Source organism: Clarias gariepinus, chromosome 26 (assembly GCF_024256425.1).
Source record: "Clarias gariepinus isolate MV-2021 ecotype Netherlands chromosome 26, CGAR_prim_01v2, whole genome shotgun sequence".
Classification (NCBI taxonomy): Eukaryota; Metazoa; Chordata; class Actinopteri; order Siluriformes; family Clariidae; genus Clarias; species Clarias gariepinus.
This window is the reverse complement of record NC_071125.1, coordinates 20825870-20843448: the sequence shown is the minus strand read 5'-3', so window position 1 is coordinate 20843448 and position 17579 is coordinate 20825870. Positions and strand designations below refer to the sequence as shown.

Sequence of the window (17579 nt, the reverse complement as noted above, 5' to 3'; positions counted from 1 at the left end):
TACTTCCTTTACCTTATTTGGGAGTAAATATTTATTGGAAGCTGACCATATTTTCTCAATGGAAGGTATGGAGAAGAATTGTTTCCACTTTCTGAGTGCAATTGGGTAACAGCTGACACCACGAATAAGATATTTCCTAATATGTGAGTTATTACATTTAAAGTCCATGATCTTAATACCTCCAATAATAAGCTTTGGGATTTGACGGTCAGCTGAATTATAACCGAGATGTATTCTCAAAAGGTAAAGCAATTTAGGGGAAATGCTTTTTACCAGCAGATTATATTCTCTACAGGTAGTTCTAATCCCTGAGAAAGCAAAAAATTCCTGAAAAGTATAAACCTCACCATTCGCATTCAATAAATCAGAAAGAAATATAATACCTTTATCAAACCATTCTTTTTTAAATATACTCTTGTTTCTAGACAACACAAATTGGTTATTCCATAGTATACATGAATGTGGAGAGAAATTATGTTTAAAGGCCAATTTCCATGCTTCTAATGATTGCTTATGAAAGTTTGATAATTTTATGGGAAGTTTACTATATTTAAAGTCACAGGATAATAAAAAGGATAATCCACCACACTGTTCAAAAAATAGGTTGGGGATATAAAACCATATAGAATTACTTTGGGACAAGCAGTGTTTAATCCAATTGATTTTAAAGATAATATTTAGAGTACTAAAATCAAGCACATTGAGCCCACCCTCAGAAAAAGGTCTAATAATATTTTTTCTTTTCACATACTCCGTTTTGTTTTTCCAAATAAACTTAAATAAAGCCCTGTCAATATCTGAGCACATTTTAGGGTTGACATATAAGGACAGAGCAGGATATACCAGCCTCGAGATTCCCTCAGCCTTTGAGAGCAGAACACGCCCATAGATTGAAGGAAGTTAACTTTTGCGATGTGCTTAATATTGTTGATCTTTCAGGAAAAGATGTCAAGAGCACCACTCTTGCGTGTCTTCCTACTCAATCATCTAAAGTTAGGATGATGATAAGGTCGGTGTGGACACAGAGATTTCGGAGGACTGATATAACTTCCGTTCTTAGTGCTTCTATTTTTAGATTCGATCCGTGCCTGAGTACGCTGCACACCTTTTTCAGCAGAACCGGAAATGGTTCTTGAGCACGGAACGATTGTGTTCTCACTGATCGAACTGAACCAGACTTTAGGGTCAGGTGACTCGGAAACGATTAAAGGCCCCTAATGTGAAAATTCCCTTAATATTAAGTTGTACAACTGGTTTTAAATTCCGATCAGAGCTTTCTTTTATTTTTTTTTACCCTTATCTTTAGTAAACCCTTTTTTTAGACGTGGAGGTGAACTGCGAACACTGGATGGGATGCAAGGCAGGAGTACCTGAATAGCCAGATCACGGACAGCTACTATTGTAAAACGGAACCGGTAATGTTCAATGACGTATTATTGGACTCTCCTCACACAGCAGACCTCGCTGTACATTTGCATTTCAAGCCTCATTACCAAAACCAGGTACCCGTGGCAGCTGATTCAATGCAGATGGTAACGAGTATGATCTTGCGGGGGTGTGGAGCAGTTCTCCATGACTGTTAGTTTGTGTCTGCCAAGCGCTCGCTTTCTCTCTCTCACTCGCTCTCGCTGTGCTAATCACAGGGCTAAGGCAATAAACAGCCCAGACTCTGTACTGCCGCAGCAGCCACGCTCTCATCACTGCGCGAGATGACAGGAAAAGGAAGCTGTACTTATCGCAAGCAGATCTCTGTGCAGTGTTTAGCATCGTCATGGTAGAAGAAGAATTTTTATAGACGGAACGTGGTGATGCATTTTCTAACCCTCAGCTGCTGTTTTCTCTCTCTGTCTCTCTCTCTCTCTCTCTCTCTCTCTCTCTCTCTCTCTGTCTGTACGGTGCAGACTGCAGAGCGGTCGAGACGGTTCAGTCTTGATTTATGTGGTGTAATCAGCAGACAGGAGCATTTATAGGCTGCTGCGACAGTGGAGATGGAGCGTGCTTCCCTGATGCAGGCTTAAAATCACACGGCCTGGGTGCAGAGGCAGGCTCTTCTTCTCTTTCCTCTCAGGAGATTGTACACGCTTGTACAGAGAATGCAGCATTTGCGTTGTTGCAGCCTTCATTTCAGGTTTTGCGTTAAAAGAAAACTCTTAAGCCACACCTCCTCTACTATGACTGACCATCATAGAGGTGACGAATAACTGGCACAGGCGCCAGTCTTGTTTACTGGGCCTGACTGATGCACTGGCCACATCTTCCTTTATCTGTTTTGAAAAGCCACACCCCTTTGTACTAAGATTGAAAGGCACAGAAGCCACGCCTCCTGTTACTAGGAGAAAGGCAAGCACAGAAGCCACACCGCTTGTTACAAGGACAGACAGGCACAGAAGCCACGCCCCCTTCTATTAAGACTGACTGGCACAGAAACCACGCCTCCTTTTATTGGGACGGACATAAAAGTCAAGCCACGCCTCTTCCTCCTAAGACGAAAAATGCTTTGAAACCACACCTCCTGTTTTTGAACCAGACATGCACAAAATTTTTGCCTTATTTTATTATAAGATTAACGGGCACAGAAGCCACGCCTCCTTACAGTAAGATTGACAGGCGCAGAAGCCACACCTTCTTCTTAAAAGATTTGAAGCGCAGAAACCACACCTGCTTGTACTAGGTTTGACAGGCACAGAAGCAGTCACACCTCCTTAAACTAGAAGCCACACCTCCTTATACTAAAATTGACAGGCACAGAAGCCACACCTTCCTATTCTAAGATTGACAGGCACAGCAGCCACACCTCCTTATACTAAGATTGACAGGCACAGCAGCCACACCTCCTTATACTAAGATTGACAGGCACAGCAGCCACACCTCCTTATACTAAGATTGACAGGCACAGCAGCCACACCTCCTTATACTAAGATTGACAGGCACAGAAGCCACACCTTTCTATTCTAAGATTGACAGGCACAGTAGCCTCACCTCCTTATACTAAGATTGACAGGCACAGAAGCCACACCTTTCTATTCTAAGATTGACAGGCACAGAAGCCACACCTACTTATACTAAGATTGACAGGCACAGTAGCCTCACCTCCTTATACTAAGATTGACAGGCACAGAAGCCACACCTCCTTATACTAAGATTGACAGGCACAGTAGCCTCACCTCCTTATCCCAAGATTGCCGGGTACAGAAGCCACACCTACTTATACTACGATTGAAAGGCACAGAAGCCACACCTCCTTATCCCAAGATTGGCGGGTACAGAAGCCACATCTTCTCATAAGATTGAAAGGCACAGAAGCCACACCTCCTTATCCTAAGACTGGCAGGCACAGAAGCCACACCTCCTTTTACTGGGACAGACAGGCACAGAAGCCACACCCCCTATTGCTAGGCCATCACAGGGGCCACGCCTCCTAAGATTGACAGCCACAGAAGCCACACCTCTTGTTACTGAGCCTGACGGGCACAGAAGCCACGCCTCCTTTTAACTAGTATTGGTATAGAGCTCTTAAGCTGTTAATGTATTTATTTATTTATTTTTCCTCTAATATACTCCTTATGGTAGACTTTTCCCAGTGACGATAAGCACTTCCTGTTTCAGGGTCCCATAACCGCACATGGCATTGCGCTCGTAGGCTTGTACAAGTAAACAGATGCTTGTTACACATTCCTCATTCGGCCTTCACGTGTCCAGCGATCCTCCTCACGTCACCGACTTGGCACGCCTCGCTGATCTTTGGCCTAGTAGGCGTGAGTTAACGTTCGTCCCATGCCAAACCGTGGCTTACAGGAAACCTGAAATGTCAGTCCCAACAACTTTCAGGACAAAAGCTCCTTTTGGCTGCGTTGGAAGCTGCGATAACTGCAGCGCAGACAGCGAGGCCTGCTTTTCCGTTTGGCACGGAGCGAAAGAGATGTCTGGGGAGAGCTCCTGTTACAGCTATTTCCAAGAAAGCCTGGAAAGAGCACAAGGCTCTGAATCGAGCATGTGCTTCACGTTGCCAAGGCAAATTCTGTGAAATGGGCACTTATTTTAGCTACAACTTGCCTGCCAGCTCAGCAGGAAGATATATAAATAAAATGCTTAGAGGATGCATTATTTTTATTCCCTTTATATGTAGTCATGACGATTTATTTGGAGTAATGGCTCAGCAGTCATGGTTCTGGGTTACTGATCAGAAGGTCAGGGGTTAAAGCCCAGGCACTGCTACTTTGAGCCAGGGACTTAACACTGTCTACTCCAGCGGTACCATATCGGAGAGACTCCACGCTCTGAACCCGGCTTCATTACAAAATGAAGAGCTGAGCTGACCGGTTTCACTCCGAACTCCTTAATCCTGAGAAAGATCTTCCCATGCCTCTCTGACCCCACTGCGCTCTAAAATCAATCTGTTATCGGACAAAACCGACTTGAGATTGAGAGCAGAGAACTAAAGCAGAGCACCAATAAATATGTCCTCGGTGTGGGTCTGAGCAAATTAAATAGTATTTCTCACAGCTGTTTCCCAGCATCAGCAAGCTCTCGGCAAGTTTTATTTTCTGTCCTCTGATGCAAGTGCGAATTTCTCAGAGTCTTCCCAGTTGGGTTGATGAGATCAGGCTGAGACTTGCGCCCTGCTTTTGCGGACATTTTTAAGATTTTATCGCTTGGACAAAAAAGTACTGGATAGTAAGCTCAGTGGAACCGAGATAAAGTGTTTAAATTCATCATGACGCCCCACATGTCCATCTGTAGTTGGAGGGTAAAAAAAGGTAAAAAAAAAACAACAACAAAAAAAAACTGGTCTGTTCTTGCTAAGAAAAGCAAGGAGCTTTCATATGATTTAGAAAGGGGCAAAAGGAGCAAATCGAGCCTCTAGGCCGTTTATTGAAACCTGCTCCTAAAACTTGGCGAGACGTTTCAAACCAAACATCATGTGTATTTGCTCTGCAGATGGAAAAAGAAAAACCTGCAAGCGTAGGAAGGGTTTCCCCTGGAGGTTGACGCAGATCTAAATTACACATGCCACTGTTGGGGATTTGCTTCTTTTGTTCATCAGAGTATCAATTATACGGTACGAAGAGATCCAGCATTCCAGTCAGAGCTTAAGCCCGTTCGTCACAGCGCTCTCCTCCCAGTCCAGGCCCGTCCTCGCCCTCCGGGTTCTGGCTAGTCTTCAAGCTGCGCTTAAGTAATAAAGGCGCTCTTTTACCATTTAATGTTTTTGGCTTCTTGCCCATTAAATGTCATGGGAAAATGTCACGGAGTCAGAAGCGTGTGTTTTTCCTAGGAGTGCGCATTCACATTGTTCGCCGTTTGTGCGATTTTTAACTCAAGGCAAAGCGGATTTTGATGTTGTAATCGATCTAAATAAGACCTGGCTTTGTTCAGTCTTTTACAGATAGAAGCCAGATAAAAAAAAAATATTTTTGTTTGTTTTTACAGATTGCACGTCTGATAAACTGGAATTTGTTGGCTTTCTACACATTCCTGACACCGAGCTGTGAACTTAAAAAGCTACAACAAAGTAAAGTGAATCTGTTTTGGGTCAGCATGAAATGGTCGAGCGATCGATCAATGCTTTCGTTCTCAAAGCATAGTATTGTAGAGGCTCCAAAAATCAGAAAAGGATGAGTTTAAGCCTCAGCATTTCCAATCATGCCACTTTGAGTTTCTTTGCGCAAGGTTTTTACCCCTTTCTGCTCTTTATAGCACGACGGTCTGAACTTCTGGCGATCTTAACAAACTGAGACATAGGAAATCAAAACATTAGGCAATTTGTTTTTGCCAGTCCCTGTTCACTGTCTTTGTAAGAATTAGTGAAGATAAACGCTGGCGTGTGCTCCTTCTGAGACCTTGTGTCGAATTTACGCTTAGTGTGACGTTACAGGACAGGTCATTAACTGTCCTCTTCTGCATACCGTAACTCAAAGACGACCATAGTTGTCGTTCTGGTTGGTTGACGGAAGCCTGAACAGGACATGCCAATCGGGACATGATTGTCCACGTCAGTTTAATTCACTCCACTCTCCAAGGAGACCTATTAGACCGTCTTAATGAACGTCTCAGCGTTGAACCACTAAGACAGCCTTTTGTTGTAAATACAGCTATGTTACATAACTTGAAATGAAGTGATGAGGTTTTAGACAGAACAGTGAATGAACTGAACCTTTATTTTGAACATCTGAGAATAGCATCAGTGCACGCCAACGTAAAACATCACGGTATGTAACGATGTGCAGATGTTAGACAGGGATGCCTACTGATGCTTTTCTGACTAAGCTGCTGTTTTTCAGTGTTCACATTTTTAACGTCGTATAATTTTTTTTTTTTGTGCCCATCAGGCTCCGTTCTGGACGTCATCAAACACATCATCTCACGAGGCGAGCATAAAACCGGGGTGCTGGATGAGCCGAGTATAGCCACCATACTCAAAGAGGTTTTACAAGGACTCGAGTACTTGCACAAAAACGGGCAGATTCACAGGTAAGCAGACATTCTGGACATTTTAGATACAACAACTAACTTCGTGGTCTTTCCTGAGTTTTATTTGTCTTTACATTGTAAAACAATACTGGAGGCATCCAAAATATGCACTAAACTCATATTATGCACTGTATTTGCTACTTCTGCTCTGTAAATCCTTCATAACGGCATAATCTGAGGTGCTGTTTGGTAATTGATTTTTAAGGCTGGTACCCATAAATTAACTTCTCCTTTGCAGCAGAGATCAGTTTTGGTCGTGCTTTCTCAAGAAGGTTTTCATGAGAGCCAGTTCCATCATGGTGCTTGATGGGTTTTGCAAATGCACTTGGCATAATACTGTTCTTGGAAGAATTGTTCACAACTAACTGTTACTTATAATGGTGATGTTACCTTAATTACATAATGCCATGTGTGTTATTTCAGTTTTGGAAAAATTCAGTTTGTTCTAGAATATAGAAAATAAATCACAAAATAAAAATAGTGAATAAGAAGGTGTGTCCAAAAGTTTTACTAATAGTGTATATGCAATAACCTGTGGTGGGAGTAAAATGCGTCTTCTGACGTTTTTGTGCAATCTGGTGCTTAAACTAGAGTGTGTGCATGCTTGAGAAACCCACATTAACCAATCAGGGTGGAAGTCAGGAAAAGATGCTGGTATCTAAGGACACCCACAGAAAAGTAAAGATTCGGATGCAACAATCTCAGTACATTACCGCTGAGTAAAACATTTAAATAGAAAATACAAATGACGCTAACCAGATGGAAATGCGTTACACCACTTGAAGCAGAAACGTTTATGAACAAGTCGTAAATGCCAAATACTGTTTAAAATTTTTTTTTACCAATACTTAGTTACACTTGTTTGTTGCTTATTAATCATTTTCTTAAAACTATTAGCTAGCTAATAAAGCTGTGCAGTCGATTAAATTTATCTTTTGTAGGTCGACAAAATGTATTAAATTAATGGTGCAGTTTTTCATTATGAATCGACTCGCATTTAAATTAAAATTTTATTAGTCACTTACACCATCTGTGTCATAAGGAAAGGAAAATGAAACTACAAACTAAAATCTTAAAAACTAAAAAAAATGCAATTAAGGAAAAACGTAAAGCTGGAAATGAAGCTAGAAAAATAAAAGTATAAGCATATATAGGATGTGTATACTTTGTATGTAAAAAATATAGCATGCTTATAGCTTACATTTTTTGGATAATTTGGATCAACTCACAAAATGCACAAATTCTTTAAAAACAAAACAGCTTTTGCCAAAATGCACTTCATACACTTAAAACATGCGTCAATCTTCCACAAAAACTTTTCCCAAAGATTTTTTCCCCCTTCTTCTTTTGTGTACATGGCCGTTTGGTAAAACAACGGGCACCTACTGGACCGGAGTGTGGACCAGACGATTAGCACAGAACAAGTTATACAATGTTTTTTAATACTTGAGAATAATCAAGCAATGAAAGTGTGAGCTTTGAAGTCAAAATGAATCAAATATTTAAAATTTATTAGCTACTTTAAAAAATATTTTTTTTTAGCTTTCAAGCCAACTAAAATTATTATAGGACATATTATTATATGCAGCCGAGGAGAATTTCAGCATACTTGGTGGGATTTGATTGTAAGTCATTGCTAAACCAAGCTAACAGGAAAAGACTGTTTATTCAAATAACTGCTCTGTACAGCTACCAGAAAGCGTCTCAGGATACGCAGCACGTCATATAGTTTAAGATGTAGATCATATACGTACAATTAGAGCTTGGCTGAATATCCATGCTGCTTTCATCCTAAGAGATGTCCTGTACTTGAAAATGCTTGGAGGTGTCGTTCCTACATGAGTTACTGTTTTGGCATCACAAATGGATATTGTGTTTATTGATTTATTTAATTGTGCTCGTGAACCCCACTGTGAAGCATATTTCTTCACGTACCAAGATTGTAGGAACACTCTTGTTAAATCTTTAATTAGACTACAGTCTGTAGGGTTTGATTTATGAAGCGTGTAGAGACTACATCTGGAGCCTTTTTTTTTATTGGTTCCTCAGCTAAAGCAATTCATCTTAGACATCTGTGAACATTTATATCCTAAGAACTTTATTCAGAACACAAATGAGGAGACTTAGGTTACGTGTCTGTTGTTACACTGTTGCGATTCCCCAAACACCCCCACGCAAAGAACATCTAATTCAACCTCATTTAAATTCCTCCTCTATTAATATTAATCCTGCTCTTTTCCTTTCTTGTTTTCCGAGACCGGATAAATCAGCCGGTGTCAAAAATGCATGGCTCTTTAGCTTGGTTAAGTACCTGCACCTCGCTAGTGGGCGGCTCATGAAACAGCTCTTTGTCCTGGTATCGCAACTTAAAGAGCAAAAAAAAAAAAAAAAAAGTGTAGAATCATTGATGCATGATTTTACTTAATCACAGAGTCATTTAGCTCAGAGTGAGCAATGTGAACGCGCTACTGTATGGCGCTACTGTAGGACAGTGCAATAGATTCAAAAGAACAAATGATTCGGACCAGAAGATGTGAGCAGTGAGCTGCTCATTCTGTTGATCATAATACATCCTCAGCTGCATTGTAATATTTTCATTATTGGAACTATAGCCAAAATTAGTGACGCGTCGGGGTCTGTTTATTGAAAATGAAAAATTTAATTTTATTTCTAAACAAAAGAACGAAATGAACTAAATGACTCGGTTTCTTTGATGAACGAGATTAAAAAAACTGAGTTACTAAAATGATTCAAACTTCCCGTCACTACTGTATATGCAAAGAAAATACTAGAGCTAAATAACTGAATTGCATTAAGCAAGAAAAATAACTACAGAAGTTCCTGGAGCTAGGTTAAGAAACATTAACACATCAATCTCTGGAAGAACTGTGCTGAACCATCAACTTTTTGGAAAAAATGGAGAACACGTGGTGAAGTCACATAGCAAGAAAGAATCAACAGTAAAAAAACATGGCAGTATTAAATGATAAAAGAACATTTCCATACACGCACAATGTGATGAGAACTTACACGATTGGGACTAAAAAGGTATATATAAAACAAAAAAACCACTTGTTAGTTAAACTAATTACGAAAACAGCATTTAAATTTTATACTGAGTAATAAGAGGCAAGAACTCTGGAGCAATCGAGAAAGGTCAAGTGATCTGATGAGTTCAGATTGATCTCTATTTCAGAGTGATGGGTGTGTCAGGGTAAGAAGGGAAGCACATGAAGCGCTGCACCCATCATGCATAGTGTCCACTGTACAAGCCTCTGGAGGCAGTGTTCTGATCTGATGTTGCTTTAGTTACTTAGGTCTAGACTCTGCAACATTATGTGGCAATAAACTGAAGTCAGCTGATGACCTAAATGTACTGAATGACCAGGTTATCACATTTATGGGGTTTTCCTCTCCTGATGGCACGGACACATTTCAGGACCTAAATTGTAAAAATGTGTTTCTGGAATCATTTTCACACACGAACTAGACACCACAGCATTTTGTGCTGTAATCCAAGCTGAAGCTGATTTTAAATGAAAAGTTAGTTTGTGTGACTTTTTTTTTTTTTAAGCCAGGTTGTGTATTTACTGTAAGCAGGGTTTAAAATTACTAGTAGGTCTAACCATCCACTTTAGTTTAATGTCAGTATAAGGGCTTGTTTTTGTAGTTGGTGAAAATAAAGTCAGCATCCCATTCTGGAATTTTTTTTTTTTTTCTTATTATTTTTTAAAAGAAGAAAAACTTTTCTTTTGACTTTGTTTTCTGTTCGGAGAAAACATGTCAATAACCAAGAGTTGAAAAGTTTATGAAATCAGCTGCACACACCGGTAGACCTTTTATCCAACATTTCACTCTCACCCTTTTCAGGCTTTTAAACTGGCAGTCTCTTGGCAAAAACAAAATAATAAATTATGCAAGCTCTCTAATTCACACTGACATCCTCGATATAAGAGTTTAAACACGGATACAAGCTGAGGAAGCCAATTGCTAACCGCATGGTAAGCCTAAGCTTGTCCTAATTAAGAGATGGCCTAGCTTAATTTGCTGTAGCTTTTAAAAATGTTTGAGGATGAGGAGGGTCTTTTGGTGCATGAGGTCACAATATGTGGAAAATATGATTTGCTTGTTTAAACCTTGCTTATACAAAAAAACAACAGCCATCTAAATGTTTAAACATGGCTAAATAGTGAATGTTGCATGATACAGTATGTCCCTTTAAATCCTGTACATGTGTCGATACTGCTGCGCAATAAAACATTGTGACTATATATCAACATTTTCTAAGCAATGGAGTGAATCAAGAGTTTGCAGATGTTGTCACGCTCTTCATGAGAACTGCTGCATTGAGTTAAAAGTGCAAATAGAAACATGTACTGTAATTTGTCCTGTATTTGCCCTTTAAGCTGGATCATATGATTGACTGTGATCGAAGGGATCACATGATGCTCAAGCTTGATCCAGGAGAATGCAGTTAGAGCCAGTGGAGGTTTTTTTGTTTTTTCTTTGCTACACCTTTGCCACAGCAGCAGGGGCTTCAAAGTGACCACCCCTTTCTTTGGCCTTTAGCAATTACCTGACAAGCTTCTTACCTCGGGCATAGCGGCTTCACAGGGCACGCTAATTACTGGCATGTGGTTCACAGCCTTATGTTGTTTATTTATACATTTTTTGCTCCTGCACAACCGGGTGGTGTTAAACGGTTTGAGCGAGTTACTCGGCAATAACAAAAGTATATCATGGCTTTCAGAGATCGCTTCGCTTGTCTCTTGCCCGGTCTCATTGTGGCGTTGAGCTGTCTCAGTTTTCATGCTTCTGTGATGATATTGTTGATATGATGATGTCAGGGAAACCTCACAGAGTAGTGCTTTGTAATTCCTCAGTAGAGCAGGACAGTCTCAGATGTTGGCGTTGAGCCGAGAAGAGATCTAAAGACAGGGATGATGACATAACACTGTAAATGTGTGCATCGTGCAGCTATAAATAAACGCGAGTTCATCTTAAACTTCTAAAGATGATGGAACTCACTAGTCTTTTATATTTAGTTCATGATTTGGAGTTTTAATTACAGTATTTTGTAAACTTCAGAATGTTGACTAGTTTGAGCCTCAGCTCCACCAATTTGACGCTGTTGTGCCCTTGAACAAGGACCTTAACTTTGTCTGGTCCAGGGGCATCGAGTCATACCTGACCCAAGCTTTCTACTTTAAAGCACATTGGAATTGTTTCTTTGTATATCCAAAGTATTCATCCATCTATCCATCCATCTAGGAACCTCTGTAGTTCAAATAGGGACCATGAAGGCCAATGGGGTTCTATTGTATTTATTTCCGTTTGTGCAACCAAGGTAGGACCTCAGGTCATTGGCACCGCCAAATAGACTAATCTGCTTGTCTTTGGACTTTGAGAGGAAAACCGGAGAACCCGAAGGAAACCCACCAAGTACAGGGAAAATATGCAAACTCCATGTACACAGGTATGACACGGGAATTGAACCCAAACCCTGGTGGCGCCACTTATGTAAATCAGCTATTCCACGAATACACTTGGTAACGTGAAACTAATATTTATCATCAGAAACGATACCCAGCAACAGTAAACCTTTCCTTAACGTTGCAGGATGTTTTAGTTTATTATTCTGTATTTAAAAGCAGCTTTTAAATCTTTAAATTAAGTCTTGAGTTAAGCCAAACATTATAGCAACACCTAAACTGATTTCTGATTTGGACTTTCTCATCACTGTACTTCACGACCCCTGAGGGTTTTTGTTTGCCTGCAAACCCTTCTGACACCTTTAGATTGCTTTTTTTTTTTTTTTTTTTTAAAAAGGTTTCTTTTCTGATAAATAATAAAGTCTTTGAATCCCTGTGCTCCCATGGCAACCAGCATCCCCTTGAAAGCCTGGAACTATGGCTTTTAATTTAGACGGAATGCACTGTTAATTGAGACTGGCTAATTTTAGGCTGTGCTCTTTTTCGAAGGCTTGCAGGTCTGCTGCACACACACAGAATGAGACACACTGAGTCAAGAAGGTAGTGATTCAGCATCACACAGCTGCAATACAGGATTGCAAATGCAGGACTGGACACGTTATACTGCAGCCACCTGGCAAACGTAATGCATTCTCAGTGCAGGTGTGCCTCAAGGCTCGGGTTTGGGTCCGGTTATAGTTCCAGTGTTGGTTCTTCTACTGATTTAATATGTGAATATATTGAGCTATAGTGGAATGAAGGCACGCGGCATGTGCAGCCTGCAGGCCAAATTCAATGAAGTATTCAGAACTCTTCCTTAAACATCCACCAATACAAGAAAAATCCCATCCTTATTTTAATCTTTTTACTTCTTAGACCCCTAAGGTTAGCCCGGTTAATAACGTTACTTTTTAAGCTTAACGTTTGTGTGTAATGCTTTTATCGAGTCTGGTTGGTCTGCAATCTATGTTTGTTGGTCCGCATGAAAGCGGTACATTTCGGCGTTAACTTCTCATTAACAGAAAAATGCTTCTTTGTCCTCCTGCATCATACCTCCATGACGTTTAATGAGAACGGCACGGCAGAATAAAAGTGGGCAGAATTTTCCAGAACGCAGCGCAGAGACTCGACTCGGCTAGTTCTTGATCAACGAGAGGGGAAAGCATTAGAAGAGAACAGCTGGGTGTTAAACTCATTACGGAGCTCTGACAGGATCCGGAGATCTACGATGGAGAAGTTGATGGAGGTCTAGTTGGAACTGTGTCTGGGACATGTCTTTAACAAGATGGACTGCTCCATTAGGCTGCGTACAGCACAAGCTTCCCCAGAGACCTTCTGAAGATGTTTCATCTGTTTATTGCCTTCAGTGCCAGACTTAATGCACACTGTGTGTGTGTGTGTGTGTGTTGGAGAGAGGGAGAGAGCATGTATGCATATGTTCTCATGTTATATAAGCACTGCAGGGTTTAACACAGCAGGGTTTCAGACTAGTTATAGTGCCTGTGCTGAACCATCAGGCAGTCTATAGGGGATGATGAGGACGATCCTGTCTACTGAAATGTGTGTGTGTTACTGTAAAGGTTTTACAGTTGATCTACAAAATAACTTTTGTACAGCCCAATACCGTGCCTTCTCGCACGTTTGTCTGTTTGCACACGCTCTGCAGGTTCTGTACCGAGTTGTCACACTTTGGTCCTGTAGTAGGAACATCATTTTATTCCAGTCTGTACAGAACGAGTTTCAAGAAAAAACGACAGGAAAAGCCTCCTAACCTGCCTTGGTTCAGTTTATTAACTTTAGTTACAGTAGATACAGGCATAAGGTGCTAAATCATGTGATTAATTACATCATGGACACAAATAGTATGTGTCTAATTTATAGAATGCAGCATATCCTGCTGTACCATGCCAGCTCTCATGACTCACCACCGGCCTGCGCTTATGGACCACTATATATATATATATATATATATATATATATATATATATATATATATATATATATATATATGTCTGTCTGTCTGTCTGTCTGTCTGTTTATCCATCTAACCATCCATCTGTATAATCTGTCCTTTATTATTCATTCATCCATATAATGTCTACTTCATCATCCATCCATCCATCCAATCTGTCCTTCCCTATCAATTTATTTATCTATCCATTCATATAATCTGTCTTTAACCATCAATTTATTTATCCATCCATCCATATAATCTGTTTTTAACCATTAATTTATTTATCCATCCATCCAGCCATATAAGATGTACTTCATTATCCATCCATCCATCTATCCATCCATATACAGTAGTCTATCCTTTCCTGTCCAACCATCCATCCAACCATACAACCTGTTCATGTCTGTCTTTATATCTGTCTACCCTGTTCCTTTCCATCCACCAATCCATATAATCCTTATTTCCCTATATCTCGCTGTCCTTGTCTGACTCTGTCTATTTTATGTATTCTATCCGTCCCTTTACATTTGTACGTCTTTTTGTTTGCCCATTCATCTATCCATATAATGTTTTCTTCCCGCTCCATTTATTTATTTCCCCATCCATCTGTCTCGACATATAACCTGTCCCTCCCTATCCTTGTTTCTGTCTGTCTGTCATTTTCATCCAACCGATAATCTTTCATTCCCTATCGTTCTTATCCTTGTCAGTTTGTCTCTTTCATATATAATTTCCATTAATATAATCAGTCCTTCTCTTTTCTCCTTCATATCCATCCATGTAAGCCATCTTTCCCCATCCTTATGTTTGTGGTTTTCTTTGTCTGTTCATAATAGATAATCTGTCCTACATTGTTTGTCTGTCTGTCTCTCTGCCCATCTACCGTTCAACTTCTAATGCATTCTGTGTCTGTCGCTCAGTCTGTTCTAATCTTTTACATCTAGTCGCTCAGTTTATCTATTTATACTTTAGTAAAAACCCAGATCAGACTTGAAGCTTGAAGAGATGCGCGTTTATTGTTCATGTTTTTTCCAACCACCATACTGTTTGTAAAGAAAGGAGCACTTAGTGCGAGTTATTGTTTCTGTACTCCACCACTCTTTAATTTGGCTCCTCAGACGTGTGTGTGTATGTAAGGGCTAAACATTTTACAATTATGTGTCTCTGGAGAGCAGAACTGGAAGCCACTCATGCTTGGATATCGCCTGTGTTATGGCCGGGCCTGCGTGACTCATCTAAACAAGTTGAGAAAACGTTTCCTGTGCTGCCCCCACTTGGACAGTCCGGGCGAGGAAAGCAAGACCACATCCGCACTAAAACTAATTTATTCATCTATTCAATTGAATAATTAATCTGAAGACGATCTCGCTGGAATGAAAGGCAGCTAAATGTAATTATTCTGTTGTAAGGAGAAAATATGTGACTTAGTATGTTTTAAAGTTGTTTAAAAGAATGGGTGTTAGATTAATATATCAGTATCAGTATGTACTGACTTCTTTTTTTTGCCACAGTGCTTTATTGAAACCAGGTACGATTACCAGGCAGTTAAGTTGACGCAAACATTAACTGTCCGGGTCAAAGTGTATCCACATGTTCCCGAGCTCGATACTCAAGTAAAAGTACTTGCCTGAGAATGTACTCCACTACGAGTAGAAGTCACGCTTCAGATTTTAGCTTTATTTACTAAGTATTAAGTACATGCTTTAAAATGTATCTTAAATCCAAAAAGTACAAGCCAGTCCACTACGAAACTGCATGTCTGTCTGTCCGAGTTACTAATAAACAGTATTTTAAACTATTTTAAACACAATTGATGTTGACGCTGTTGATAACATTAATATGCAAGTCAAGTAGAGATTGATATCATTAATTAAACGAGTAACATGTAGCCTCTTTAATTACTTCGACGTTACTAGCTACCCTGTTATAATAAGTGTTCCAGCCAAGTAAGCATTGGCACGCCTACAGAATACAATACGGCCAATGGATGTGCCAGAACTTTAGAGACTGGTTATTAAAGACGGCATTGGTATTGACATGACAATACAAACCAAATGCACAACTCTTTTGCTCAGTACATTTGCTAGTTTTCTAGTCAGCTTCTAATTTTACCTCAACAATTGCATCTGTTCGAGACGTTTGAAAAAGAAATGACTGGCAGGTCGTTGCGAAAGCTCTGATTGGTTAAGCGAACCAAAGATCGGTGAAATAGTTTTTTTTTTTCCGCCCTTCCGACAATCTAAAAGTAAAACTTACTTTTAGATTACTTTTGTCAGATCATCATCTGTAAAAGTAACAAGTCTCTGTTTAAAAATGTAGAGAGTAAAAGTAAGTAAAAGGGGTTTTATATAAAAATGTAGCGAATTGATGTTAAAAATCGTCACTTACGGGGAGAATGTAAAGTAAAACACAGATACAAGAAAAAAAAAAACTCTGGACAGCAGTGGAACCCGACGTGATGGTCTTGTGATGTCATGGGTCCGACTTGTCATCTTTTCGGTCATGCGTTTCTGCTCACCACTGCTGTATAGAGTTATTTTTGGTTATTTGCAATACCGTGGCCTTAACACTTACACTTGAACTAGAAATATTAAAGCCTCCAGGTAAGAATAAACCACACCATTTCACCATTATAGTAGAAAGGTGGAGAAGAAAACAGACGGCATGCGCGGAGGCAGAGCGTTTTAAATTAGCTGTAAACGCTTTAGCGTGGGAGTAAATTGAAAGGAATTTGACTTTTTAGCTGGCTGGAGGGTTCATCAGGCCGTCTAGACACGCAGGCCATTTCGCCATCCTCGCTTGTTGTGCTTTTCTTTTCAAAACGATTCCTTTTACTGTGAACTGAGGTGACCTCCAGTGACAGCCTCGCTCGGGAGTCTGTCGCTATGACTACAGCTGGCAGGACAGTCCATTTTGTGTTATAGGAACCCACACACACACACTCGCACACATACAGAGAGGTTTCCTTAGATGAACTTGCTGCTTCCCCACAGCGACAGAATTCATGCCTTGATGTACAATAGTCAAACTGAAATATTTTGTTTTATGTGACCACTCATCCAAAATGAAGGAAACACTCAGGCTTATATTTTGCCAGAGTTTTTGATCCTAGCTGTGGCAATGTTTACTCAGGAAGATTTGTGTTATATAAACACAAATAAATGTTTTTATTTTAGGGGGAAAAAAAGATTGCATGTGCAAGATTAAACTGTTTGTCTGCTTTGTGTTTGTGTGTTGTCAGGGATCTGAAGGCTGGAAACATCCTGCTGGGGGAAGATGGCTCTGTACAGATTGCAGGTACGTAAACCCAGCCTGCACGTTCCCACGATTCCAAGTCACTCGGTTTAATAATCGTGTGCCGCTCTTGGGTTGGCTTCCCATCATTTAGCATCGCTCAAAGCACCCTAGATTTGAATGATTTGCTTAGATCAAACACACACACACACACACACACAGAGTTTTGTTAGTCATTCTGCTCTTACTGAGAGCACCTAGAGAAACCAAGCTGAAGGTTCAGTTGCGTAATCTTGGGCACGTACAGATGTCTGGACAAGCAAGTCACATGACTGAATCACGACAACAGGATTAACCTTCGAAAGCTTAAACGCTAATGATTAGCTTATGGTTAGGTCAGAGACATTGTTTTGTTTCAGCGACCATCAGAGACACATTTCCGGGGGGAA

At 40.2% G+C, this 17579-nt stretch overlaps 1 protein-coding gene across 2 annotated transcripts in view; it reads left to right on the top strand.

Annotated features, from left to right (window-relative positions):
• Positions 1 to 17579, top strand: part of oxsr1b (oxidative stress responsive kinase 1b) — a 58054-nt gene that overhangs the window by 24959 nt on the left and 15516 nt on the right. For both annotated transcript variants that reach the window (XM_053487816.1, XM_053487815.1), the window contains exons 4-5: positions 6330 to 6471; positions 17138 to 17193. In XM_053487816.1, coding sequence (XP_053343791.1) covers positions 6330 to 6471; positions 17138 to 17193 — 198 coding nt within the window. The remainder of the gene's footprint in view (positions 1 to 6329; positions 6472 to 17137; positions 17194 to 17579) is intronic.